The following is a 27,945-nucleotide window of genomic DNA, read 5'->3' as shown; positions in this document are numbered from 1 at the left end:
TAGGGAAAAAAAACCAACAGAACTTAAAAATAATTAAAAAAAAAATTTAGATGGGGAAAAGTTAATCATTGGAAGCTAAGCATTTGTGCACTTCTATTCTTTCTTACAGCAGTCAGAGGTAACAGGAACCTACGCTAAGGAATGAGCAGTACAGCTTCGAGAGACAATTTTCTCTGTAGGGTAGCAAAGCATTTCTTTGTCAAAGAGTAGGAGGCACATGAGCTAAATGGGTCTGACTTTAGAAAGTTAGAGCTTTAGACAGTTCTAGACTTTAGCAGTGAATGCTTCAGATACAAAGTGTTATGACACTTATTTCAATGTCTTTGCATGATGTTTAGCCAGCCAAGTCACAGCTGTTCCTGCCCAACAGGCCATACAGAGCTACATTAGTCTACATGTTACGTGGAAAGTAGCCCCTTTGGAAAAAGCAGGAGTTGTGGGCCATGCCAGCTCTGCAGCAGGACACGTGTCCCTCTAACCAGGCACCGGAACAGGGCTGCAGGCGTGGAAGCAGACCATTTGCATAGCGATGATAAGGTTAAGGTGAGATGTAGAGCAGAGCCTGGCAGCTTAAGCATGGTGGGTCATCACCTTTACCAGTAATTCCACATTCAGCCCAAATGCTGATTTGCCTTCTCAAATTACCAAGGCAGTTCAGTTAAATTACTGCTACCCTTTTAGAAAGTCCTTCCAAATACCGTAGAGTGGGGTGTTACTAAGGGAGGAGTTACTCAGGGACACTGGAGATACTGAATTGAGATGTCACGTTTTCTATCATGCCTTCTCTCATCGGTGTAGCTTATGGGACTGACTGCCTGAAAAACATATGTAGCATCACTACCTGCGTGCTTGTGTGTGTGAGGACTGTTGACTGGGCTATGGATATAATCAGTCCATAAAACACAAGAAAACTAACCTTAGAGTTCAGAATATATGGATGGGTTAGATCCAGCATGTCAGATGTGAACATCTGAAACTTGGCATGGAGAGGGTGTACTGGAACTGGTTAGAAGTCTACAGATCAAGACTCAAACCACATTCAAAACAGGCACTTAACATGTCAAACAAACAATGTGGTAATTCATTTTCCTTGGTCACATGCCTGCACTGAACAGACTGTTCCTGCACTTCAAATTTTGGCGGTACAATCTATTGTTACTTCTGAAAAGCCTGATTTGGTGATAAAACCCAAAAATGCCTACTGACTTTGTAATTCTTCATTTCTTTTCGTATCAGTCAGGACTGCTGGAAGTGAGAAATGAATGCAAATCTGCATAGCTACAACAAGCTTGTGGCTGCTGATTGACCATGCACACACATACAAACTCCGCAGCACTGAACTTGCCATTACCTACTTCACCACCGGTGTAGAAGTCAGAGTTTGTCGGGTGAACGACAGCATCACTGTCGATCGTGGCAATGTCAGCCTGTACAACTTGCAACTACAACAGGTAAACAGATGTATATCAACCACGTTGGACAGAGACCCAGCACAGGCTCTACATTTACACATGTACCAACGTCCATATTTTCCTACCTTTACATCTCCAAACCTTGCGCCAAAGGAGTATGCTGAGTTGTGTGTGCAGGTGTGTGTAGAGAAAGGGGTGTAGGGAACAGGAGGAGGAATATTGAGTATGACATGATCAAATAAATGTTAAAATGACAAGTCAGAGCAATCACATGAGATCATTTCCAAAGCTTTAAAATCAGCTAATACCCCATTTCACTTGGCAGTAACCTAGAACAACCAGTTCCCCACAGAGCATGACACTAAAATATGGAATCTGTTTAAAAAAAGAAATTCAGGATCATCAAGCCAAACAAAATAACTAGTTTCTCCATTTTGTCAGCATCAATAAGCTGACAGGCGCTAAGCTTCATATGGATAGGATGCATTGCTTTGTTTCTATAAACGACAGTCTCCTTCAGATGGAGGAAACTGTACCTGCAGACAGGGTTGGACTGAATGGGCTTTAAAAAATAGAAACGATTGTTCTTATATTTTAAAGGTTAAGACACATTTTCTAGTTATGTGTTGAATGGCTGAGACACTTGTAAAAATGTACATATTTCTGGGAAAGGCTGATTTAAATCTTTTCCTTGTTAAATTACTGTGCACATTCCCATAGGAAATACAGTAGTAGAAGAATTATGGGGTATATTCCATTAAGGAAGTTTAAAACCAAGACAGCAGCAGGTGTACTCAAATAAAAAAGGAACGCAGTACTTCATGCATGGCAGTTAATCTTTCTTTAACTTTTGCTGAAGAACAGACTTCTGTTGAAGAAGGATTTACTTATTTTTCAATATAGAATAAGACAGAAGCTTTAGAAGCGATACATCATCTACAATAGTATCTACAAGTTCAGTGTTGGTATAATATCAGTATTTGTTTTCAGCTGAATGAAAGTGCCAAGGAGTAATTGAAGTGTAATGGAAATAAAACTATTTGACTGAATTAAACATGAAATTGAGGTAGGAAAGATTTGGGAATAGTTAATTATTTAATCAATCCTCTTTAGAAATATTTATGCCTACTCTGAGTATCAGAAAAAAAACCCAGATTGCAGTGAGAATGGAGAAACTGCTTATTTTGAAAACAACCTGACAAAGAAGTATTTTAGTCCTCAAAGTATCCAAATAAGAAACCCCCCAAGATAGCTAACAGTCACATATGATCATTATGGAAAAGAATTTATGAGTTTTGCTTTAACAGAAATCAAGACTAGCAATTGCTGCGAGTAATCAGATTTGGTGAAAAAGGAATTTGAATGTAGTTCTTCAACAAAACAGAACCTGCAGGATTTGAATTTCTGCTCTTTTTAAATATAGGAAGCCCTAGAGAGTAAATTCTGAGTTCCATAATTTTCATGTGACCATTAGTTGTGTCAACCCATGCCCCATTTACCTAGGTCATCTTTAAGGTCAATGTCAGCATTGGTAGGATTGATAATGGCCTCCACCTCGAAGCCGGCTAAATTACTGATTTCACTGTGAATAAGGTTCAGCTGAAAAGAAAAGCATGAGGTGGGAAATAACAGGACAGCTGGGAAATCACAGAGAAGCTGCAGAAAAGTGAGCTTTGCAACACAGATGGAGATAGCATCACTGCAAACAAATATGCAAAATAAAAGGCAGGTCATAAAGGAGGGTTATTACCCAAATAAAATTCAAACACAAGACTCAAACATTGTTCACACTGGGGGGGGACATAAAGGTACCTACTAACAAGGTCTGGTTTGGCTTTATGCTGACCACTATCTGGGATTGTTATAAGAGGGTATCTGTTTCTCCTCTAAGTATAGATGAAGGACACCCTGACCATTTCTTGAAGTACCAATTACAGGAATGTGCCATGACCCTCGGGCACTGAAACTTGGATAAAAGATGCTGCTCCTCCTCCTTTAAGCCAGTAAACTTGAGAAAGCACACGTGTCTCCAGCAATCCCTCCAGCCTAACAAGGGGACATGTTCCCTTATGAGTGGTCAACACATTCTGTATTGCATTTCAGTTTTCATTTGCACTGCTCTGCAGCCTTTGGGAAGGGCTGGGGACGTCCCATAAGGAGGCACTATTATGTGCTTACTGCTGCTAGGTTTTATTTGTTTTATTTCCTTTTGTCAGTTACGAAAATAGAGATTTTGCCCCCATCCATTAATGCTCATGAGCTTCTCCCACTAACACCATGTATTTCAAGCATGCCTTTCAATTTCTGTCTGAACTGCTACAAAATTGGAAGGATTTCTCATGGGCACACAGTAAATTGAGAAAGTCAGCACAGATAATGTATTAGGAAAATATTCTTCCCTGCGAGGGCACTGAGGCACTGGCACAGTTTGCCCAGAGCAGCTGTGGCTGCCCCATCCCTGGCAGCGTTCAAGGCCAGGTTGGACACAGCGACTTGGAGCAAGCTGCTCTAGTGGAAGGTGTCCCTGCCTGTGGCAGGGGGTTGGAACTGGATGAGCTTTGAGGTCCCTTCCACCCAAACCATTCTATGATACCTCACATCTGTACTACCTGTTCTTAAAAGAATAAAAAGAATTAATGAAATATGAGGAAGTGCAGATTTCAACTTCTAACAACACATTCTGAGCAAGACTTAACAAAATATTGTATAAAATAAGAAGTCAGTGAAAAAGTCAGACCAGCAATGGTAACAAACTGATCCTGCCATGTCCTTCTAGTAAGAATGCTTATTTGGAAGTAGTTAGAGGTCTAAAGTGACAGCACAGCTTGCTTCCTACTGATAGTAGAGAAAGTTCTCATTCGTTTATGCAAGCCTTGAAGCCAACTGTAGCTAAAGCCAGGTTCTCCATCCAATTCCAAACCCACCGGGTTCAACCTCTGAAGCGTAACATTCAGGCACAGCAATTTATCTCACCAATAATAATTTTGTCTCTTGGTGTGTATTCCATGCTCTATAAAATGAACTCTTCATATCTCCTCCTTGTGTCCCTCAGTTTATTAATAGGGAATATGAACTAATTCATGAAACCAGTACAAGTGAATGGGTCATTTAAGGAGGCCAACATCCATGTATTTAAGTTTTATGAATAAATTGTTTCCATTTCATTCATGTGATTATATGAATTGACCTTCTTTCTCTTCTTAAAAGCCTGCAATTTCATGTAATTTGCAGATGGTGCTTGACTAAACTACAGTCCCTCAAAATAGGGTTATTTTGGCTAAAAATGAGTGTAATTCAGCTCTGCTTTAAGTATGGGTCTGTTGAGGAATTTGTAATAAAATCTAAGCAGACTTGCTTTCCAAATAGCTCAGAATCCTTTAATATTTCACACATGGTGACTTATTCATACTGGAGTTTGAGTCTTGAGTTTGACTACAAGCAACTGCTGTTTAAAAAATAAAGTCAAATCAAATCAAACCAAAATGTTAAAAAAAAAAGGTGAATTTTGAAATCACAAAAAGAAAAAAAACCCAATGACAAAACACATGCACACACCAAAAGACTGTTTTGTGGGGATTTTAATATGTTCCTAAGCATATTTTGTTCATTTAGGTGATGCTCTGATTCCTGTGTTCTACAAGTTTATGCTCCAGAATACTGGCTGCAGAGCATTTTGGTTTCAGACCTCTAACCTATCTCTGCGCCTCATATATGGGATTTACATAGTAACTAGATGGCAATTAAAGTTTCAATTTAACAGTAACATCAAAATGCTTTAAAAGATGCCCATCCCTGACGGCCTCTGTTGGCAGCTAAACTTTGCATTCACTGCTCAATGCAGTGTTAGCAATTGCCCAAAACAAAACACCCCAGAAGTTTTCCTATAGAATTAAATCCTCCAGTGGGTTGTTGCTCAATTTTACTACCCAATAGTATGAAGCGTGCACTAAGACCGAAGTGATCCCCCCTAAAGAGCCACTTAAAACCATATAAATAGGCATGACTTGCACATACATGTGCAGCAAAGAGTGGATGTAACTTTAGGTAGCATTTAAATCTAATGTTAGATAAAATGCAGGTGGTACTTAGCACATCCATGTGTATTCTCTGGGGCAAGCCTTCCATTTCTTATTTCAGACAAAATTACCTTCAAAGTCTGGGGAGTGTTTCTGGTATGAGTTTCATACAGAAAACTGAAGACGCCTGTTGAAGTCAACAAGCTGAGGAGCTTGGAAATTCCAAACCCTAATGCTCAGGCTTGAGGCCTTACACCTCTGCCTCTACTCTGTAATTGTCTCAGGAAAAACAAACTAGTTGATGCGCAGAACATCATGTTTCCATTGGGACATCACTTGTAGATGTGCAATCATTTACCTATTAGCTAGATTTTAACGCTTAGTGTGTTACTAATATACTTCTAAAGGTGTAGCTGAAGGGTTTGTTGCCCTTTCCCGACCTCTAAGAGTTTCTAGCTGAATGTCAGCAAGATTTAATGATTTCATGTCAAGATTTAATGCAGTAACTACATTCTAAAAACTGCGTAATACCCAGGTTTGCAGCATTCTCATTTGTGTTTTCAGTAATTAAATCTGCGGATATTAGAAGCATGAAGAACTACTCTTGCAAATAAAACCCTTCCCTTCTGCAAGCTTGGAGCCAAGATTTTTCCCATTAAACACTTCTGAATGACGCGATCCTAAGGATTACTTTCTCCCTTCTCTGCATTAAGTCCATTATTTCCTGATCTACCAGGTAGTGGTTTTGCAGACCAAAGAGACATGCCGTAAAGGTGTCCAAAGACGTCACACGAGGTCCAAAAGGTACAGATTATTTGTCTGGCTGGGTTTTTCAGTCTCAGGTTTCTGTGTTTGCACTGCACTTTATTAAGAACACACAGAACACGAAAATCTGTATGTACAAACTCGAGAAAAATCAAATAACTATGACTAATATGAGTGGGTTTGCTTTTCAAATGGAAAAGCTCAAAGTGTTTTATCAGACTAAGCTTTCCTACCATCACTGTGAAGAGTATCTCCATTGTGTCTCCATTACACAAACGTGGAAGGCAACAGAGGGAGAGGAGATGATTTACAGTACCTCTGACTTGGCCAAAACCAGAAGCCAGAGTCATGGTTTCCAGGCCTCCAGCTGAACATGAACCCACTATCCTCCCTACCCAAGAAACCAGTGTATTTCTCCTTCCCTCAAAATGCTGTTTAAAGGAGTGCAGGCTCTGCTGAACAGAAGGAAGGTCCTCCTCTTCTGCCCTCATGCTTTCCAAACAAGCAACACACACACATCTAAGGAATCAAACTGCAACTCTGTCTGCAGTCACTACTGACAAAATTCTTAGTTCATTATGTTGATGAATACCTTGTGGCATTCACTTAAAACAACCCTAACAAATGTGATTTTCTGCTGTTAAGCAGACTTAAATTTAGACAACTAGTTTAAGAACCAAACAGTACCTTTTTAAACAGCAATTGCATGTAGAAATGACTAAGCAGAAGCATTTACCTGATTAGAAGCCACTTGAGTTTTTATAGAGATTGTTACATTTAATTTGTAGATTTGCCAAACAAAGGGCACTTACTTGGGACTGCCATGTGTCAGTTCACTAACAACTACATTAGCAGGCTGCTAAACCTGCACGTAGCAGCAGATATCCTGTCACACTCAGGATCTCCTGGCCCATGCAAAACACACCTCATGTTTAGGAGCATTCAACTCTCCCCAGTTCCATTATTGACAGTTTTATCTTTGTCTTTTTTATCACAAGAAAATCAAAATTTTTCTGGGTAGTTTTGAAAAGGCATGTTTTGAAATTAATTTCTGGGGAATAGTCTGAAAATATTCCTGTGAATAGGCCAGCATGGGGTTTTTTTGGTTATTTTAATGCTAAATAAAATCTCTTTGATCACTACAGTGTAAGGGGGTTTTTGTATTTTAAGCTTTTCACATTTCCAGTTTTAAAAGAATTTAGGTTGGTCTCAACATGCTATTTTGGGGATAAAAATCGGAACAGATACATGAATGCATTATTTAGCAGCTCAAGCAAGGCAAGAATTTCATTTTTAACTCAGAATACAGAAAATTCTTATATTTGTTAGACATTGCCTATCTTTAGATTTGTATGCTAACCATTCACTGCCTCTGAAGGCAGTTTCTGCTAGGGAACCAGAAGCGAACTATAATCTGTGCTAGACAAATGTGCTACACTCATATCCACAGCACCTATGCATGCTCTAGCCCTCAGAAAACAATCCATTGCATTTAGAGTGTTTGCTCCTAATGGAGGGGGTTTAATTTTTGTTACAAATAAAACCTGTCCCCTTCTCACATGCAGGGCTGACAGCAAACAAGTACAGGGATGGACATGTCATACCATTGATTTTTAATAGGGGGCTGCCCTCCAAGTGAAGGAGAAAGGCAAAAAGTCCACTTCCCAGTGCAAGGGTCTCACTGGAAAGTTCTACAATAGGCACTGGCTTTGCTCATCATAGCTTAAAGCAGTCCCAGCGCTCCTGACTTCCACTGTGGCTGACAGCAAAGCCACACTGATTTGATGGGTCACTCTTGCTGGAACACAACACTAGGCATTACTACAGGATTCCTATGGTAACTAAAAGCTGTTCAAAACCAGATACAAGACTCTGATGCTACTTGCTTTCTTGAAACACTAATGGGTTTTACAAGTTTGGGGTTCTGATTTAGTCAAAGTATGTTCAAAACCAGCCCCTTAGTGGTAGTCAAAAAACCACCCCCTACCAAAGCAGCAATTCAGCTCTAGCTGTAAAATTCATTGTGGAAAAATCAAAACTCTTGCAAAAAATAACAGTACTCTCATGCATGTTAAACTGAGCAAACAAACTGTGGAAGGGTAAATGGAGAACAACCTCAGCATGAAATAAAAATGAGTCAGAGGAGATGCATTCCACAATGGACAATGGCTCATCGTTTATGACTTGCAACACAATGAGCTGATTACTGAATGATAGAAGAAAGATGCAGTTTTACTTCACAAAATTTTCTATCACAAACTAAAGGCAGGTTTCAAGACAAAAGACCAAATTAATTTAATGAATTGTCTCTTTAACTGGATCCTCTCTTTAAGCAGGTATTTCTATTAGACCACCCCATGTCCCAAAGCATATTCACAGGGAAGAAAGGATTGTTGATGTCTAGCTTTTCATAAAAAGCATCATTCATTATTACACAGCATTAACTTTTGTAAATAACAAAGCAGAACAAAACACAAAACCACTATTATGAACCAATGTTTAAAAGAGGTTTTGATAAAAACCTGGAAATCATTTCCATCAGCAATGAAGTGGGCTGCCCATTGGAAAAAAGACAGTTCATTTTTAGGATTAGCTTTGGCAGAAGGTTAGCTGGAACAATTCTGCTGTTATGAATAAGGTAAGAGATACAAGCACACGGGCTTGCCTTCTCTTGGAGTATATATGAAGCCATCTGAAGACTCTCTTGTATATTTTTAAGTGTTTTAAAAGTTGTTTCAGAGAATTGCTTTGTTCAAAAAATTAACATACATCTCCTCAAGTGCTCAGTGGGGAAATGTCCATTGTACCTAGGTGGTTTGGGGAACAGGGAGGGGTGCAAAGGGGTATTCCCTAAGCAGCACTGAGAAATAGGTATTCATTTAGAATAATACAGAGCATACCTTCTGGCCAAGAAACAGACTTTTGGTGGACAGGACTGTGAAACCATCTGCAGGAGTTCCCTCTGTTGTGCTGTCAGCACTGGCTGATTTGCTCACTTCTCCCTGCTTCTTCTTCCAAAAATATAGTTAATTAGTTAACTCAAGGCTGAGTAAAACAGTTTGATAACACTACGATATATGACATGCCATAAATGCTCATGGGCAATAAAGTACCAGTACAAACACCAGCATTTGGATTTTATCCTTTAGTCTAACTGAAGTGACTGATTACAGCTGAAGGAATCAATAGCAAAAGCGACCTCAGTGTCCATATATCCACATTAGTCTTTTCTTGCCTACCACAGTGCACACTTCAGAAGACAGTTGTCTTAAATAAGAAAACAAACAACCTGAAACTTTTAACAGATTCTTAATGGTTTATATGGAAAAAGATAATGTATTTGTTCATATGTATGAATAGACATTCATTTTAAGGTAAAACCTGACTTGCCAGAGTGCAAATTCTCTCTCTCTCTGTAAAGAGAGGAGCTCCCAGGTGTCACAAAGTTCTGTTTCAGAAATACTGCTTTGTAATCTGGCCGCCCTTAGAGGCAGGGTTAAAAGAACACATCTACTTTCTACCTGCCTAGCAGTAGGAAATGAACTGAATCATTTTCTCTGTCTTGTTTAATACTGTCACCTTCCATTCTCTCCAGTAAAGCTGTAGGTGGAGAAGGTGTTCTCCTCCGCCACCATTCCTTTTTTCAACTGTATTCCTGAGGTAAAATAACAGGTTTCAGGAATGAAATGATTTACTGAATAGAAACGAGAATTAGGAACATTTTGAAAGGGATGTTTCATGGAGACAGTGAGTTGACTGCTGTGGTTATAAAGTCAGTTTGTGCCAAAAATAATTTCATATTTTCAATTAAAATTACTACTTATGATTTCATATAAATACTTGGTGCCTCAGCAGTACCTGTGCTGAAGCTAAAAAGCACACCTGGAATATTAAGCTCCTTTTTGTTCTCCTATTGGCCCTTTCCAAAGTATATAAACTAAATCAGTGGCTGAGCAACTAAAATGACTTTGATGCAAAGGTATTGGTGCTTTAGAAGCTGTAACCATGCTTTGCTTTACACAAATGTTTTGGAAATTAGATTTTCATGGGCCCTATTTCAGTTCCCCAGGAGTTTACTGTTAGCCAAATACCAATATAGTAAGCAGACAATACAGTTTATTGTGTGGAAGAAAAACAGAACCCTATAACAGACTTCCTGCTTTTGTAATCAAGTAAGGGGAAAAAAAATCCAGATTTAGGGAACTTATTAGTGCATGGTTATTAGAAGCACTGCACTTGAAATGTCAGCTAGTCCGTGTTCTAAGAGAGAAAACTAAATTCAACAGTTCAAAACAAGAGTGAAACAATCATTTGAGTGACCAAGTAATTAGTAACAGAGACACATGGTTCTGTTTGACCTGGAAGCAACTTTTCACATGCACTGTTCATTTCATATGAAAATCGTGTACTTTTCTTCCCATTTTCATAACCTATGCCTTGACAGTAGTTGCTTTGCAAAACAAACTAAAGATCCTTTGTCACACACAGACATTAGAAAGATTCCCTATTCCTACAAACAAAGAAAAAGGAATGAAGGAATGTTCTCCTCAGCTTAAAAATAAGATGTTATTCTTGGGTGTCTTTTGTCATAAGAAAAATCGTATTTTGCTCCTCTTCTTCTTGCCCTCACCTCCATATTTCATTGTGAATGACTTACATTGTTTACTAGGAAATACCCCCCCCCCCCCCCAAATAAACATGGATTAGTCTCAGCTCTAATACTAACAGCAGAGAAGGACATTTGTGGGACTTCAGCCCAGCCAAAGACATCCTGTATAGCCAACAATACAGTTTCTTTGATGCAGCCATCTGATGGAAGCAGTATTGCATCCTACTTCAGGGGTATTTCTCACTCCTTGGATTTCATCAAATCAGCTATGAGGAACCTTACACTAAACTAGACCAAACCAAAATGCATTAAAAAACCCAATAAGCAACAGAAAACCGCAAAACTTGAAAACAGGACTCTGACATGCTAACGGCTGAGGGCATTTTTGCAAGTGACTTAGGCTGTTGTTTTCATTCATCATTTAAAATTGCAAAACGCTGCTTTAGTTCGACTTTACCTGTTCAAAAACCACCCCAACCCCAGATTCTTTGTTTTTTTGCAGGCCCATAGCAATACCTGAACAAAGTCCAAGCCAGTGCACATTGCCCAGCCCAATGCAGGCACTTGCACAGTCACAGCAGACGTGCCCCTGTAGTCACTTGTCACTTCCTATGATCTTTTCGGTCACGGGTAAGGCATGACTTACCCTCCCCAAACCCTTCTTCTGTTTCCTGGTGCCTTCAGCCTCTGCTCACCTAAAGACTGTTTCATACAGTGTATTTACAGCTTGTCTGCACTCTGTCCTGCAGACCTATGCCACTTCCGATGGCTGTCAGGGTTCCAGCTCTGCTACAGAGAGGGCAGCACTCCCTTCAGGATTTGCTTACACTGTACTGTCATCACTACTATCAACACATGGAACAGACCATGCTACTCCCTGCAGCTACTACTAATAAGCTTGTTTGGGTTTAAAATGAACAGATTACTCTACCTTGGATTTCCTTGCCCCTTTCTTGCCGCCCGTTTTCTTTGATACAGTTTTTTTCTGTGATGGAGACTTTGCCTTCTTTGCTGGAGGTGGTGTGATGATGGCTTCCAGTTTTCCTTTTGACCCCCGCTTCTTTGCCAGCAGCTCTGGGTGAATATTGGGTAACACTCCACCACTGGCTATGGTGACCCCTTTCAATAGCTAATGAGAAAATATAAGAACAAGTTGTAGGGGACAAATTCCAGCATTTACTCACCAATCAATAGCAAATGGCATTTACTGTATGTTCCCTTGAGATTTAATTGGTTCTTGCATGTTTCTCAACACATTGTCCTTAAAGAAGGAACATGAAATGTACAAAATGAACCTGATCCCATATCAGATTTTAACTACAAAAGGATTATGTATTCTTCTTGCACACATGCTTGTAACTATCAGTGCCTCTTGGGCTCACACAAGGTCTGTTTCTGTGAAGCCATGAAATGAAAACTGTTACCCAGCTATGAGAAAACAGGACAGCCCCAGGCACAGACGTGAGGGCAGCTTCTGAGAAAGAGATGGGATCCCAAAGTCCATCATACAGGACTTCAATGGGTACCACACTGTGGAGAACCCAATGTGTGTTCCAACTGATGAATTTTCTTAAAAGTGCATTTTTAAAACAGACTATTTTTATTTTTTTCCTTAGAAAAAGAAGCCTCAGCTATAGGGTCACATTTGTACGAATCTCTATACCTGGAAATCTTTCTTCAAAAAAATCTTTATGTAGTTGAAGAAAATAGTATCAAAAGTGTACAGCTCATTCAAGCCTTTGAAAGCAGAGGTGAAATAGATCATGTTCTGTATTTAAAAGCATTTTAACCTATTTCTTATACATCTAATGGGGACTAATTCACAATCCAGGAAAATACAAATAGTGACAAAGTCCCTCAGGTACCCCCACCTTCTGATTTGTGCTTACTGCTCTCCAACCACAACTCAGTGAGGCTCCAGGCTTACAAAGGGATGATGAGTGGAAAGTGTTATCAGGCAAAGCCAGAAGGAGGGTGGTTTGGGGATATTATTCTCCCCATCATGATATAAAGTTTTGGAAAAAGTACCTTTTTACAGCACCTCACACAAAGGTGCTTTAATCTTTGCCAGTGCCTCTGGCTGACACCATAGCACTGTAACAAAAACAAAGTCCAAGTTTTCTGTGGCCAAGTTAAAAGTATCTTGAAATCTACAAAGGTCACAGACTTGCAAGAGTTCCAGAGCTCTTAATTCTATGGTCACAGTGAGGGACTTCAATGGGAACATGATAGGTTTTACCGAGTCCTAAGCTGCGTAATGGGGAAAACAAAAAAACCCAGGAAACCTCATCTACAAGATCTTCTCTGTGTCTTTGTAGAGTTTATGACAATGTCCAACTCTAACATAAGTGGTTGTAATAGTGCAAGCAAATGTCATATTACATCCCCATTGCATTCTGCACATTTTAAGAGTCCTGAAATGCGTAATTAAGCTGAGTGCTGCTGTTAGTTACATAGGCAGTGTGCTAGTGAGAGAAGGAGCTGATTCCTGGTGGGTTACTCAATAACCAGAGATCTTGAGTTACAAGTCAGCTATATGGAAAGACAATTTAAAAAGCCCTAAAGGAGATCCTGGCCCTCACACGGTGGAGTTCTTTCTCACCTGATTTAATTCTTCATCATTTGCTACAGCCAACAGGATGTGTCTAGGAGTGACTCGACCCTTCTTGTTGTCCCTTGCTGCATTTCCAGCCAATTCCAGAATTTCCGCTGGGAAAAAAAAACAAGCCCCTTTTTAATCACACTGTGATCATCAAGAGAAATCAATGTGTTATTTATTAGCAACCATGCAAACAGATATCTTATTTACATCATGTTATTCCTGCCTGCTGTAGAATACCATCAGTAGGTATCTACTTCTAAAAGTGTAGTTTTCTTTTTGTAGGTTTACTCCCTGAAGGGTGAATGCAATACACACTTCAGGTCCTGTGGTCTAAACTGTATTCACTTTTTTGTCCTTTTAAAGCAGCTCCCCTAAATTCTTGACTTTACAATGTTCTTCTCAAGGCTACTGTGTGCTCATCCCCAGGATCCCTCTCCTGCCAGGTGACAAAGTTTTAGATGGACAAATGCCATAGGTTTTTTCACCTCAAACCTGTCATAAACATGAGTTCTGGCTTGCACTGCTTCTACTTTTATCACTGGGAAAGATGCTATTCCCAGTTTCTCATTTAACACTATGGAAGTATACAAGCACACATCCAAGTTAAGACACTAAAAATATAAACTCTGCTGCTGCACTACAATGATTTTGTTTTTTCCTCTGAGAAGAACTTTCTGTCCAGAAGAAGTAATTGATGAATCATGTTTGTTTGCTGCTAGTAAATTATCCCTTAGAAGAAATCTCCAGTCCTGACAAAACACATTTAACAGCTGGGCAGATGATGGCTTTTATTAGAATTAGGAACGATTAACTTGTTCCCCTGCAAGGATCTATGAAGCAAAAGGCTGCAGCATTACCTCCTATCTGTCTTCTACTCAACAAGCCTTAGGCAAAGAATGCTATTAATTACAAGAAAGTCAGGGGAACAGTTCAAGAAGTGACATAACATGTTTATCTAACTGCAATTATGTGCTACTGCTGTCTCCATTATACCCAACCTTTCATCTCCTGTACAGACTGTGCTTCACTATTGCTTTTGGTGCATTTCCTCTTGCAAACTGGTGGCGTTTGAAGAAAAAGGAAGCAAAAAAAACCCAAACCTTCTTTTTTACATCTATTACATGCTAATATAATAAAATTTCACATTAAAATAGGCTATGATATTGATTTTACATTTAGCAACTGACTATACCATGAAAACTCTCCCATAAGCTTGCTGTACAGGCAAATAGAACTGAATTAAGACATTAATCTGGAAATGAAAAAGACTAAAATCAAAGCCCACATGACCACATACCTTTACCATAACACATAGTAAATCTTAAGTAATACTATATAGCACAGACGATGGCTTCTCATTAGCCCAAGTTTAACATAATTCTCCAATTACTTTTCATCCTAAGTCCCATAATAAGCTAGTTATGACAGCTGCTTCTGGAGGTTCTACACTTAAACTTGATCAAGGATTTTGGTAGGCTTTCACTAGTTTTATGTTCTTCAAAGAGCACAGTTAACTTTATTACAGGACGAGACAGAATATTAAGTCCAAGCCCTCCCAAACTCAACATTTCATGCTGACTATTACTCTAATTTCTTTTTAAAGCAGGATTAGCAGGGTAAGGTCAACCTGACCATGCTTTCCACACCTCCAAAGAACTGCATTAAGCTGGCATAATCCTTTTCACATACTCTCAGAAGCCACAGCTTGCATATGCGTGGTTTAGTTTGCATTCAGCACCGCATACAGCCACTTGTGACACAAGACCTGATTCACCTTCCAATGGACAAGCTGGGTACATCCTGTGCATCCCCACTGACCTCAGGACGATTCTGTATCTCCACCTCTCTACATCAGGAGTTGTTCTGTTTGTACCTCAGACGTTATTAATGGCTAAAAAGCATGGGATGGATTTGTTGCAAGCAGCAGACTACTTTTTGGTTTGGGTTTGCCTCTGCTTCCCCCACCTCCACTCCTTCACTGCATCAGGCATTGCTAAAACAGTTGGGCCGTGTTATTCCCTGCGAGTGATCAGCATAACTATGCAGACAGGTCATTTTGTAACTAAAGAGCCTAAGAAAGTGTTATGCCTGTAAAGCACAGAGGAATGTTTTATTTGTTCCTCATAAAACTGAAATGTCTGCCTTGTACAGTGGAGAACTGTTCTTGTAAGTGCTAAGCCCTCTTCCTTGGACAGGAAACTCATTTTGAAATTACAGTTTTCTAATGGTCCTTTAGGGAAGTTGAGGTACCCCACTTCCCTTTCAGGAACAGAACCCTTTGCACTGGTGTTGAGGACTGCAAAAGTGGAGCTTGGGGAGAGGGAGACAGGAGGAGGAGGGCATGGAGGGTGGAATTTTTCTGCTGGCCTTCTCCTCGGCTCTCCAATAATAAAGTACTGCTTGTGTACACAGAGGGATCCAGCAGAACTCAGCTGTGCACACAAGGCTGGTCCAAGGGCGGCTCTCCCCTCTTTAAAAGCAAAGGATGGGGAGGTGTTTGAGCTGAAGCCAACATAGGTAACAATTTTTGATTTGGCATTGACAGAGACAAGCCTCATCCAAACCCAACAGATCCGAGCACTTACGGATGCTAGAAATGGAGAATTTCTGGGTCTGGATGGGGGCTGGACTACTTGCCTGTATTTTGCTTGCAGCCAGCTTTATTCTTACGCTCCTTGAATTCTGAAGATTTAAATGGTTTCTCATCCATGTTTTGAACCACTTTTAAATTAGAGTCAAATCTCTCTCTGCAAGGGAGCCGATTCAAATTGCCAGAATAATCATTCTCGATTTAGGTGTGGAGCTGGAAAGGGTAGTAGGTGGGAAAAGGTATTTAAAAATTGAGATTGGATCTCAATTCTTAGGTCAGACCTATCTTTGGAAGTGCCATTCTACCAGGTGCAAAGGTTGAGTCATTGAGGAGTTCTATTTCATTAAGGGTAATCTTTCCAACAGTGGCAAAATAACAAACACAAAAGTATCAACTCCTGCAACTGAACAGGATCAAGAGAAAAAGCTTTGCTTGTGAGAGCTGAGGCAAAAGCAAGTTTTAAGAGCTTCCATGACATCAGGATTCACTCAGCTTGTATCTACCCGGCCAGACTCAGCCTGTATTTATTCAGCCAGAAGACCAAAACAAGAACAGTTTACAAAACTGAGGCCTCACAAAAAGGATGGAAGTTGCATAATGTCTATTCCATTCCTTTCATATATTGACTCAAGGCATTTCCCCCCTAGAGAATAATTACAGCACCACCACTCAGGCGAAAGGCAACTCTGAGACACGCTTTACAGAAGGATTGAACACCAAAATCCCTATTTTTGTTTTAAATGAGGAAAATATAAAAGTTACTCAATATTTTAAGTTTAATACATACCGAAACCTTAGGTCAATATGAAGAGATACTCTTTACATTTCCACAAGTGACTTTTCCTGTGCTTTTCAATGATTTGAACAAAAAAAAAAAGCAGAACATGTATAGCTTTAACTGCAGGTATGAAACCATCCAGTGAAAAAGCTGGGAGAAGTACATGATTAGGAAAGGAAAAAATTGATTAGGAATGCCATGCCAGCATGGGATATATTCATGTATGGACAGCTCTTGTGTAGCTTTCGAAATCTGACTCTAAGATGAACACATCAACGTGATTTAAAAGACATAGCTATGATTAATCTTTTCCTTTTCAGTCATCATTAAGTGGAAGATTAAAGTGGGAAGAGAAAGGCTTAAAAGTTACGAAATTTTCTCTTAAAATTTAACTTAAAGGCACTTCTTGTATCACTTGAAAAAAACCCTCTGTAACATACAGAACCAGGCAGATGGCTATGGGTAGTGAAAGCTGTTCTAAGCCTTGTCTCTGCACTTGAATTAGAACTGCTTTTCTTGTGCTGAGTTTCTTAAAGTTCAGTTAAAGTTTTTAAACCAGGTTGTGAATCTTTGTACTTCAGCCTGAGATAAGACCACAGGAAAAGCTATTCAAGGCATTTCCTACTCAAACACAACCAAAAGCCTCCACAGAAACCTCATCCTGAAGCAAGTTTTGAGGGCAAGTTCCTCATTCTTTACTTGCAGAGACCCTGGTCATGTCTTGGACATCCTCCCAAGCTCCCAATCTCACTATTTGCACTTCCCTGTTTTGCAGTGGTATGACTCTGCCTTGAATACCGTTGCTTTGGTATTTCATAACACTTGGTGCAGTTTGGAACAAGAACTCCATACAAGGTTAAAATGAAACAGATTACTATTAGACCAAAACAAAGCAGGCACAGTAGCAACCACAGACCTGGATGGAAACAAAGGCAAATGCATTCTTCTCCCACTCTAGTTCATTTATCCTCATTTTCAAACAATATATTACTGGTCATTACTGAAGATAACTCCCTTAAAGCCTCAATGACAAGGCCTTTAGCTTATCATGCATTCCAGGCTGTAACGCTTTATAAATGTAAATACTCAACTGAACCTGGTCTGAGTTCATCCCCAAAATGCTTTTGTTCTGTTTTTGGTTTACATCTCCGGCTAAAACCCTGCTGTTGCATTGAACCCTTCTGTCCACCTTCTCTTCAGGGAGATGAAATCATAGCTTTGAAAGTAAACTCTTAACAACTAACAGGTGATGTGCTGACACAAAGCCAATTCCTGCACACACAAGTTCCAACAGGAACAAGTCAGGGGTTTCTAAAAAGCATGTGAAGCCTCCCTCTCCTCAGGACCAAATTGAAAACAATGTCCAGAAATGAAAAAAAAAATGGATGTTGATACAATTCCACTGAGAAAATACATATTCTCTACAAAGCCAACTACATGACAAGGAGTCTGGTTATTGTACTTTAAATTAATCATCCTTCCATCAGGATTTTATTGACTTCAGAATTATTTTCCATGATTCCGGAAGGTTTTAACCCAATCAACCACGACTGTTCAGAGTTTCCTGCATTCTTCTCTCTGTGTATTCCACCCACTCCCCCTGGAATCTGCAGTTGCGAGAGTGAAAGTAGAATCATTTAACAACACTTTCCCTCTTACACATTCCAATAAAACAGTTCTCAGCCTTGGTTCAAAGTCATGGAAATCTGATGCAGTGAAAAATCAATTCTTTTACTGCTTTGAACAAGCCTCGATGAAACCTTAACTCTCAACAGGACAATCATTCTCATTGGATACAGTAAAAACCCCAAACCAAGTCTTTAGCGTCTGAGCTCTATCAAAACTAGGCCCTGTAGAGGAGAACCTGTAACTGTGCCAAGTTATTGTAAGCTTTGCATTTCTGTGAGGCAGATGACAGACTGCTGTTTACATAAAACTCAAGTTCAGGCCACAAAAGCCACTTCCACTTAGAGCCTTCTGATGCGCCTCACACTTCAGCTCTTTTCTACACTTTAATACCATCCATGTTTTATTTTTTTTTGGTAAGAGATCCAATATTATTTAACTTCCTAAGTCTTTTAATTTCCTGGTTTACTATTAATGCAAATTCTGATACATATTTATCCCTCTGAGCTAAGTATCTATACTGACATATCAGTATACAATGATGGGGCTTTTATTATGAGAAAATGCTTTGTCTTTTATTGGTTTTCATCTATCCTGATCTGTGTAGCTTGGTGAATACACTAGGACAACTAATCAAGTAAGCAATTCTCTATTGGCTTAGCTTTTTTAAGTCGGATATTAGCTGAAGTTTATGGAACTGCAAGATAAAACAGGCGCATACGTGTTTACAGGGCTGGAGCCAAGGCAGGGCATATTGGTGAGAGAAAACTTCATTTATATTCATTTGAAGCTGATCAATTCATGCATTTGTAAGTTCAGAAAGTTGGTCATTCAACTGCTAACAGTGCAAAGCTTTGTATCTAAAGAGGCACTTTTTACAAGCACAGCAATCATGACAATCTCACTTCTCATGACACAAGTCTTATCTAGAAGAGGAATGTTACAAAGGAGCTTTGCTATGCTGACATTCTCAAAAGGTCTCTGCTTGTGAGGTTATTGCCATCAACAGCCCTGCTGTATTTTAGGTGCAGTAGTGATCCATATTAAAGCCACACAGGATCTGAAGAGGTAGTTTCATGCTTGCTCAAGTAAGGCACAAGTGCTACAAGTCCCCAATTTATTTTAAACCTCTTTTGGGACACAGTTTGTAGCACAACACCATAACAGGGACTAGTGCTTCCATTTAAACAGAAGAAATGTATCTTGGTGGTGAATGCATGTTTCAACAGTATCACCAAGATACTGTCAATTAATTATCTCCTTAAATTTCATTACTCCCTAAGGACCATTATTTATGGCAGTCTCAGAGTGCCTGGAACTTGAACCTGCTTTTAACCTAATGCTTTTTTGCTGTGGACCTCTAAGCTCCCCTCTGCTTCCAAGCAGAAGTTCAGCAGTACATTTGCTTTGACAAACAGGGCAAAGCACTGTTTTCCTCTGTGGCCCTGGAAAAGTTTTCAGCAGCAAGCAGAACACGAAAGGTGAAAAGCAGTTCAAGTTGATCAGTTTGCACATCGGAAAGTGAGCATCTGAAACTTCCTGCATTGAGGAAGGACTTTCATTTTGCAGACTATCAGCAGCTGGCTTAAACTTTTCCACATCGAAAATTAATCAAGATGAAAATGCAACAAACTGAACTTCAGCACATGAACCTCCATTAAGGGTTTCTGGTGTCATCACAAAGCCTGGAAACAAACACTCAGGAAAGTACCAGAATGCCTCAGACGCAATTCTACCTGTGGCATTCAAAAGGTGCTTGTTTTACACTTGAACAAAACACAGGATCAATAGTACACAACGGGCAATAAAAATTCAGTTGAGAAAGAAAAATCTAATGGAGAAAACAGACATTTAACATTTTCTCCTACCTTCCTTCACTGTGTACAGGACAAATATAAATCAAAGTCTCATTTCTTCTGTATTCCTGTTCTCCTGCTGTTTTATAAACTTCTCCCTCTCCTCATCTGCTATGACACTTTGGCAACTGAAGATTATTTACAGTGGAGAGAAGACGATGGGGGCCAGGGAGAGCAGAAATCACTTGGTCTGGTTCTTGCTGCCTTTAAATATGCTCTAGAGATTTCTCTTTTTTAAGGGCAAAGGACTATCTTTTTCAGTTAGTAAGAAAGTTTGGACTAGATTGTAACTTGTGCAAACTATACATCTGAAAGAAACATACCTGATTACACATATGGCTGCACCAGTTCTGACAAATACAAGCCACACAACTCCATCTGAGTGAAGTCTGTGGCCATCCTCTGGACTGACCTAGTATTTTTCTCTTCCCATAAACTGGTACTGATGCACTACTTTGCAGAGCAAATAAGGAGTGGATTGCAGTTTTCTGCAGTACACATTATGGAAGATAAATAAGAGATGAACCATTGTAAACAAGTGCCACAATAACAAAAGAAAACAAAAGCAATTACTAACACCAAACAATCTTAAAGCAGGTGATAATGCTTAAGATTAGTTCTGCAGTAGAAGCAGAAAGTAATCAAATATGCTGATTAATCCCTGCAAGACAGGCAGCACTGCATGAAGTGCTACTGCAAAGAAATAAGAACTTTGCATTCTAGCTCGTCAGCATCCACACTGTTCCTCCAGACTAAAGAAAGGAAGTACATACACTTGCTTCAATACTGGTAAAATTCAAAGGTACCTTCTGCACATTCACCCATGAATAGACATTTACATCCTGTTTACAGTGGACATTACACTTTATTTCCTTAGATGAAAAGCAGGAAAGAATAAGCAGGTGGTATGCTTAAGAAACCAAACTGCATACACTGAGTATGCTGATGAGAAAATTACACTGTAATATTACTTGTAAGGAAGAAGAACCTTTAGTGAATAAGTAATAGGAGGAGAATACTTGCTGTGCAGCCTCTTTATGTCAAGTATACTTAAATGGAAGATAAAGAAAACTTTATTAGCTGAAGGCCAGAAGACAAATTGTACATCTAATAACAGTAGTTTTATTATGATTACTTTTGAAGTTACTATAACAGACAACAGAGGGAAGATGCACTGCAGCCAGCCCCTGTAGATGAAGCTGTCAGAAGCTAAGCAACTGAAATTTAGCACAGCAAAGACACACATTTTTTAGTTCACAGCAACTGAAGCAACCAGACTAATTCCTACGTGCTAAAACTGTGTGTGCTCCTGCTAGTGGAGCTGTACTGTGTATGAACAGGCAAATACAAAAGTAAGAACAGCATAAATGTAGTTTGAAAAAGCATTTCATTGGGCATAGACTGAAGAAGAGCTTAAATTACAAATGGGCCCATGCACTACAGGGAATTAGAGACCATATATTTTCACTTTTAATGAGTAGCTGTATACACATGGTAACAGTGTACCATGTCAAAGTACCAAGTGGATAAAGTCACAACTACAGATGGATCCCAAACAGAACTCCAAGTCTGAACAGCTGGAAGCATTATAGAAGTTCAAATCTCAAACTGAACCAAACCAAAACTTCAGATCTGAGCACATTATGGGCTAATTTCAGATACAGAGTTAAATTTGCTTTAGCAAAGGCAGCAAAATTTAGCACTTCATCTTCTAAAGGATTAAAATCAGTGCCATATTCTGCACACACGAGACTGTTTTCAAACCTTGGTAGGTTCCTTTCTATTAGGTCACATCCCTGCCATTTCCCCTCATGGTCTTTTCTGAAGTTCTTTTTTCCTACAACTGTTTTTGATATTTTATGTTTCTTCTCTCCTTCCTGAATGCACAGGATCAGGTTTTTGATGTAGCCAATTTATTAGCATGCCACTTCACATGGTCTCCTTCCTATTATGTCACGTTCCTGCTTTTACTTTGAAATGGTTGAAATGCTTTGATTTAGTCTCAGATCATGTGCTGGCATGATCACCTTTAAAAGCTCTCCTGGAGAGAAGTCAGGATTTCTCTGGGTTTGTGAAGTAATAACTAACAAGAGGTAAAAAAGAACACAAACAAAAAAGCTCCAAGCATCCCATTTCAAGGGAGTGTTTCTGAATTATACTGGAAAAAATAAATGACCCGAAGTTCAGAAAACATACTGAGCATTAAGGCAAAAAAAATTACACTACATAGAGTGTGAAAAACTTACAGAAAGAGAAAGGGGGAAAAAAAACTAAAACCACCAGACTGAAACAGTCATAAACCATAGAGCTATTGCTAACTCAGGAAAGAAAAGAGCATCTGTGCTTTTGAGATGCATTTATGTACAAGAATGAAAGAAAACCCTGAGACACAAAATACTAAGCCTACCTACCTTGCCTTCAGAGGAGGCAAAAAACCCAACCAACAAAACCAGCTTAAACATATTTAAAGAAAGAAAACAAAAACAAACAAAAGGTACCTTTCCCCTTAGCTTTCCTTCCCCCTTTTTCTCAAGGAAGCAAGTGGTTTCAGCTTCTTGTTAACCTCCTCAGACAGTTTCCCAAGATGCCCAGCAGTTACAGAAACACCTTCATTTCCCAGCCTATTCTCAGCTGGCCAAGCCACCAGTGACTTAGTAAACGCTTTAAATCAAAGAGTTAAGCAATACCATGTGCTGCTCATTAGCAGTGGCTGAAGCTCACCTGTATTGTTCTACTTCTTTAAAAGGGCAGCATTCAAAGCACCCTTCACCCTAAGAAGCATTTTATTTGAGTTGTTATTGCTGTAAGCAGGAACCAAGCTGAAGGAAATGTTAATTTTTTTAAGGCCATCTAGGAAGTTTAAAAGAATTCTTTGAAATAAAAGGCCCAAATAAAGAAAACTGTGAGCATGGACAAGTGAAGGAAATAAGAAAGGTATCTGATGGCTAAGAAAATTCAATAATGTGATATGAACACCTTACAGAAAACAGCTTCTCTATTATTCTCTAATATTACCAATCTTCATCTTTAAGGGAAGAAGAAACTTCACAGCAAAAAAAAAAAAAGAAATAATAAAATAGACTACTTTGTTCTTCAATGTCAATATCCATGATAAGATGTAACTAAAATTGTCTTAAGAGTAGGGTCATGTCAGTTTAAAATGCTCCTTCCAGCAAAGTTAAACCACATCTTGCTACAATGTGCTTAAGTCAAAGAAAGAATAAACTGCATTGCTTTCTCAGAGACTCTGTAACAGCTCATAGACTACCCTCCCTTGAAACACTTGAACCTGCTGCAACCAAAACACTGATGTAAGCAGATGCACTGGAAAAAGAAACACTGCTATGAGAAATTAGATCCAATTCAAGCTTTTCCTTCATCATGCTAACAGCATCTCTATCCAAACAGTAATCCACCTACCGCTTGTGCTTTTTGCTAGATCTCTAGCCTACAGGTATACACTTAGAAGTCAATCTGGCCATGTGAATGTGACTGAACTGGTGATTTATTCTTATCCATTTTTTTAATTTTTTTTTTTTTTAAACAAGCCAATATTGCAAAAAGCCCATATGTTGCTGCTATTGCAGTTGGGGTTAGTTTTCCATTAAAAGAATACTTTTGTATCGTTGTTTGTGGGGTAAATCCAATATTTTAAGTTTTGTTTTTAGAGAACTGTTATATAAAGATCTTTACTTCCATGTCTAGTTGTGTACGCCTTTGGCAAAGCATTTTCTTCCTCTGAAACTCCTTTCTAAACGGAGGAAAAATAGCAGTTCCATTCTCCTCCAAGAAGGTACTGTGAGGAGAAGATAATGACTTAAGGTGTTCTCATTCTCATGTGATGAGAGGAACATAAAAGGACTACACATGCAAGCAAATAAGCTGTGTTGATGCAGGACAGAACAACAGTGTGCATTTATACACAGACTCAAGCAAACAAACTGGAAGCAGCATATGCAGTCTCAAAAATAATCTGTAAATTCAACATTAAACAACACTGTAAGCAACCTCAGCCCTGGGTAAATAAACACTGAGAAACTCTCTATGTAAAAGGAATGTATATGCTTAACAGACAATTGTAACCCAAGCAAAGCCACCAGGCACAAAGTTGAAGCAGGAAGCGCTGCAACACTGTAAGCCCAGCCCTTATTTACTGATATTAACAAATCCCTCTGCCTGCCTATGTGGAAGAAGAGTGTTTACATGTCAAAGCAGATGCAGTGCTGGAATGCACAAAAGCCCTCCAAGCTGAGGCAAGGGTAGGGGATACCCTGATTTTGGCTTAGATGTGTGATCACCAAGCACGCACTTCAGCTACAACTTCTTAGTCACCAATAAATCAGAGGCTCTTTCTCATTTTCCTTGTGCAGAATTCAGTTTGTATTATTACTTTCACATTGTTCAGCAAAACCTACCAGTCAGATATTCCAGTACAGCAGCCATATACACTGGAGCACCAACACCAATTCTGTACTTGGGATGGCCTTTCTTAATGTAACGTAGCATTCTTCCAACAGGGAATATGACCCCAGCCTTTGCGGAACGGGAAGTCTTGGTTGACTTCTTCTTTCCACCCCTGCTGGACATTTTGTCTGTGTTGGCTCTGGAACAGCACTCTACATATTAGGAAGGAAACAAAATAGAAATAAAAGGTTATCAATAAGGACTGATGCTATAATATCACATATTGAATTTCTAGATAGAGCAGTATTTTGGGATAGGCAATGCATTGGGGTGCTTAAAACATACAGACAAGTTGCCTTTTTAGAGTAGATATAAGAACCTAAAATAAACATCCTGTGGAAAGTTATTTGCCATTGCAATCCCAGCATAAATTTATACAGTAAATATATAGGCCAGAGAAATTATTTCATATAAATTTGCTTTGGAATTACTTTTCTGAAATTCCTAACAGATAGAAGCCAGTACCATTAATGCAGCACAGTGTGATAACTACCTAATGCAGAATAGAGCTTCCGCATTAAAGTGGAGAATGCTTTCTGCAAGGACACAACCCTTTGCTCTCTGGGAAAAACTCCTGACTGGGCATTTGCACAGCTGTGGTAGGACTGTTATGCTCATGAATAACTATGTTCTTAACTAGGAAAAATTGTACCCACTAAGGCTTGCATAAAATGGATTCACCTTCCTCAAAAAACTAGATCTTTTTCAAGCATGTATGAATTCATAGAACAAAGCCTATGCATAGCAAAACACATTTCCTATACACTAAATGTTCTATTTTTAGATAGATCTGAAATTAATCCCTTTAGATTTGAGCCAACTACCTCCACATCAATGACCATACTGCTTCAACATGCCCTCTAGGAAGCTGATGAACTTCCATCTGCCACCTTTCCTTAACATAACGGTGGTTTAAGCACCCAGCACATCTGACAACTGTATCTCAGTTCATCTCAGTGGAGATGTCCTACTGCTGATACAGCTGTCAAGCATATTCTTTTTCTCTCCTTCATTTCTGCTCAGCCTGTAAATAGAAGCTGACAAATCCAAAGAGGTGGAGGGTTTACAAACTCTCAAAGTATCTTTAAAGGTTTAGGCAATGTGCTAAGTTTTGAAATTAACTCAGAGGAAAGGAGACAGTCCCCACCTTTCCCTCCCTTGAGGCTGAACTCTAAGGAAACCAGAGGCATGTATCAGTGATGCACATACCTCTGTGCATCTTTGTTCATTCCTTGCTGCACAAATCCTACCTAATACAAATGCAAATCTGCAGGTGTGTTTGCAGACTCCACAATGGAGCCCCTGTAAGCCTGCTTTGCCTTTCTGGTTTCCTGTTTTATTCTGCATTCTCTCCTTATGAACCTAACTGTATTTGCCATACATCTGAATCCACAATGGGGCAAGCAGAACAGGTTCACCAACCCCACTTCTCAGTTTTGCAACTTCTGTTCTGTGCTGACATGTCCTCCAGTCTTTTACATCTCAGTGAGTCACTAGCATTCAGACTACATAACTGTCAACGAGGACCACTCAGGATAACTAAAGAAATGTATCAAACATCACTTTGCTTTCTGCTTCCATGCTTCACTTATGAAAGAGTCTGTACTTGCATAGCGCATTAATTAAAATAAATGCAATGGGTTTACTGCTTGATAGAGGTAAAGAAAACAATCCTATCTTAGTAGCTCAGATGAAAGTCAAGTCACGCTACATTTATGAAATATGTCAGAAAACAGACAGGAAACTGCAGAAGGGGGAAGCCATCAAAAGGGCTCCTTCTCCTTTGCTCTGTTGTGAGCTCAGCTTTGTAATAACTATTATTCTATGATGAAGAGGACAAAAGCCCATTTTCTTGCCTTGAGAAACTAACTGGAAAGTACAACTGGCTTCAAAACCCTTTCCATTTAATTGTGTGTTCTCCTCTAGTTAGTTCTTTGTTAGCACAAAGCTGGGTGTGGTTTTGAGTTGGCTATGGACTTTCTGCCAGAAATTATTTTCACAGTTCATATTCCATTTCCATCAATATCAGGCATGTCTAACCTCACAAATGTTGAGTGAGGGAAAGCAGGCATTAGAAATACCTGTGCTTCTAGCTTCCCCCATAATTCCTTTGCTTTGGAACTGATACACGAACTATGAAACCCCTGATTTTTCTAGATAAAACCTGCAAGCAGGAAGCTTCTACGAACCATGTGGCTTATGAGTTTATGGGATAGTCAGAATAACTGGAAGAGTATATGTAAATTACTACTTCCTAATGTTGTGAGTTTTTTTTCCCCTTTAGGAGAGTGTGATCTAGCCACCAGCCGCTGTAATATTTGGATCAAAGGATGATGTAGCAACACCAAATTACTGCCAAAGAGGCTTTGAGGGAGCTGGAGGAAGTACAACTCACCCAATCTAAAAATCCAATTGGGACACACACAGCTGTGCTGTAGCTGGAGACAGGAAGAGATGAAAGAGCACTGCCCCTTCATTTTTAGTTCCAAGAAAATGACTATTCATAGAGAAGGAAGTGGTTCCTTCACACACTGAGATAAATGGGTACTGTATATCACTGTCTCCGGATACATATCACCTATCTAGAGCAATGCTAAGTTTGTTGTTAACATACTGTCATCATCAGTCACACTAAACTGACTTCCCTTATATCACCCTTGAGCAAAACACTTTGCTGTTGATTTCCAACCTCTTTCACCTGATGTCCAGAGGTTCTTCCCTTTAACATACTATTTCTACTCAGTACCTTCAAGTCTTCTGTCATCTGCAGCTACCTAACACCTCCCCATATATAAAATGGCATATTTTCTTCTTTCATAATAAGCTTATTTATCACTTCTGCAATTTCTAGAGGTTTATTTCCCTCTCTATTTTATACTCCTGGTCACATTCCTCTCATTAATATTCAGGATAACCCTGGACCTATCTTGACAATTAACCTGATCCTCTTACACTGTATATTAAAGAGCTTTCTAGCTGAAAGTTTATTTGTAAAATGTGATAAAGATGAGCTTCAGAGCTTCCTGTCTCATGGACCCCACTCCTACATGTAGTCAATCATTGTATTGCTAGATGTTGGGGATGGGGGAAGGGAAATTCCAATTAAGTTTTAAGTACCACTTTTAATTTTGCCAACCATGTACTTCAGAAGGGGGAGAAAAAGAGGGCCTTTCATGGAAGACCCTTTTGGGGCTTAATTATGGATTCAAGATCATTACTTTGGAGAA

The 27,945-nt window shown here is 39.3% G+C and overlaps 1 protein-coding gene across 5 annotated transcripts in view; it reads right to left on the bottom strand.

Moving 5' to 3' along the window:
- Positions 1-27,945, bottom strand: part of LOC134173733 (core histone macro-H2A.1) — a 43,162-nt gene that overhangs the window by 10,272 nt on the left and 4,945 nt on the right. Inside the window, exons 2-6 of one of the 5 annotated variants that reach the window (XM_062638069.1) lie at positions 24,670-24,870; positions 13,405-13,511; positions 11,734-11,931; positions 9,094-9,201; positions 2,912-3,011 (exon numbers count right to left, since the gene is read on the bottom strand). In XM_062638069.1, coding sequence (XP_062494053.1) covers positions 2,912-3,011; positions 9,094-9,201; positions 11,734-11,931; positions 13,405-13,511; positions 24,670-24,841 — 685 coding nt within the window. In that variant the 5' untranslated portion in view covers positions 24,842-24,870. Of the gene's footprint in view, positions 1-1,351; positions 1,443-2,911; positions 3,012-9,093; positions 9,205-11,733; positions 11,932-13,404; positions 13,512-24,669; positions 24,871-27,945 lie in introns of all 5 variants that reach the window. The other 4 variants (XM_062638071.1, XM_062638068.1, XM_062638070.1 and 1 more) reach the window with 4 other exon arrangements.

The sequence above is a fragment of the Pezoporus occidentalis genome, unplaced genomic scaffold (genome assembly GCF_034315485.1).
Source record: "Pezoporus occidentalis ecotype Australia unplaced genomic scaffold, CSIRO_AGI_Poc_V1 ctg55, whole genome shotgun sequence".
Taxonomy (NCBI): domain Eukaryota; kingdom Metazoa; phylum Chordata; class Aves; order Psittaciformes; family Psittacidae; genus Pezoporus; species Pezoporus occidentalis.
This window is presented reverse-complemented; position numbering and strand designations above follow the sequence as displayed.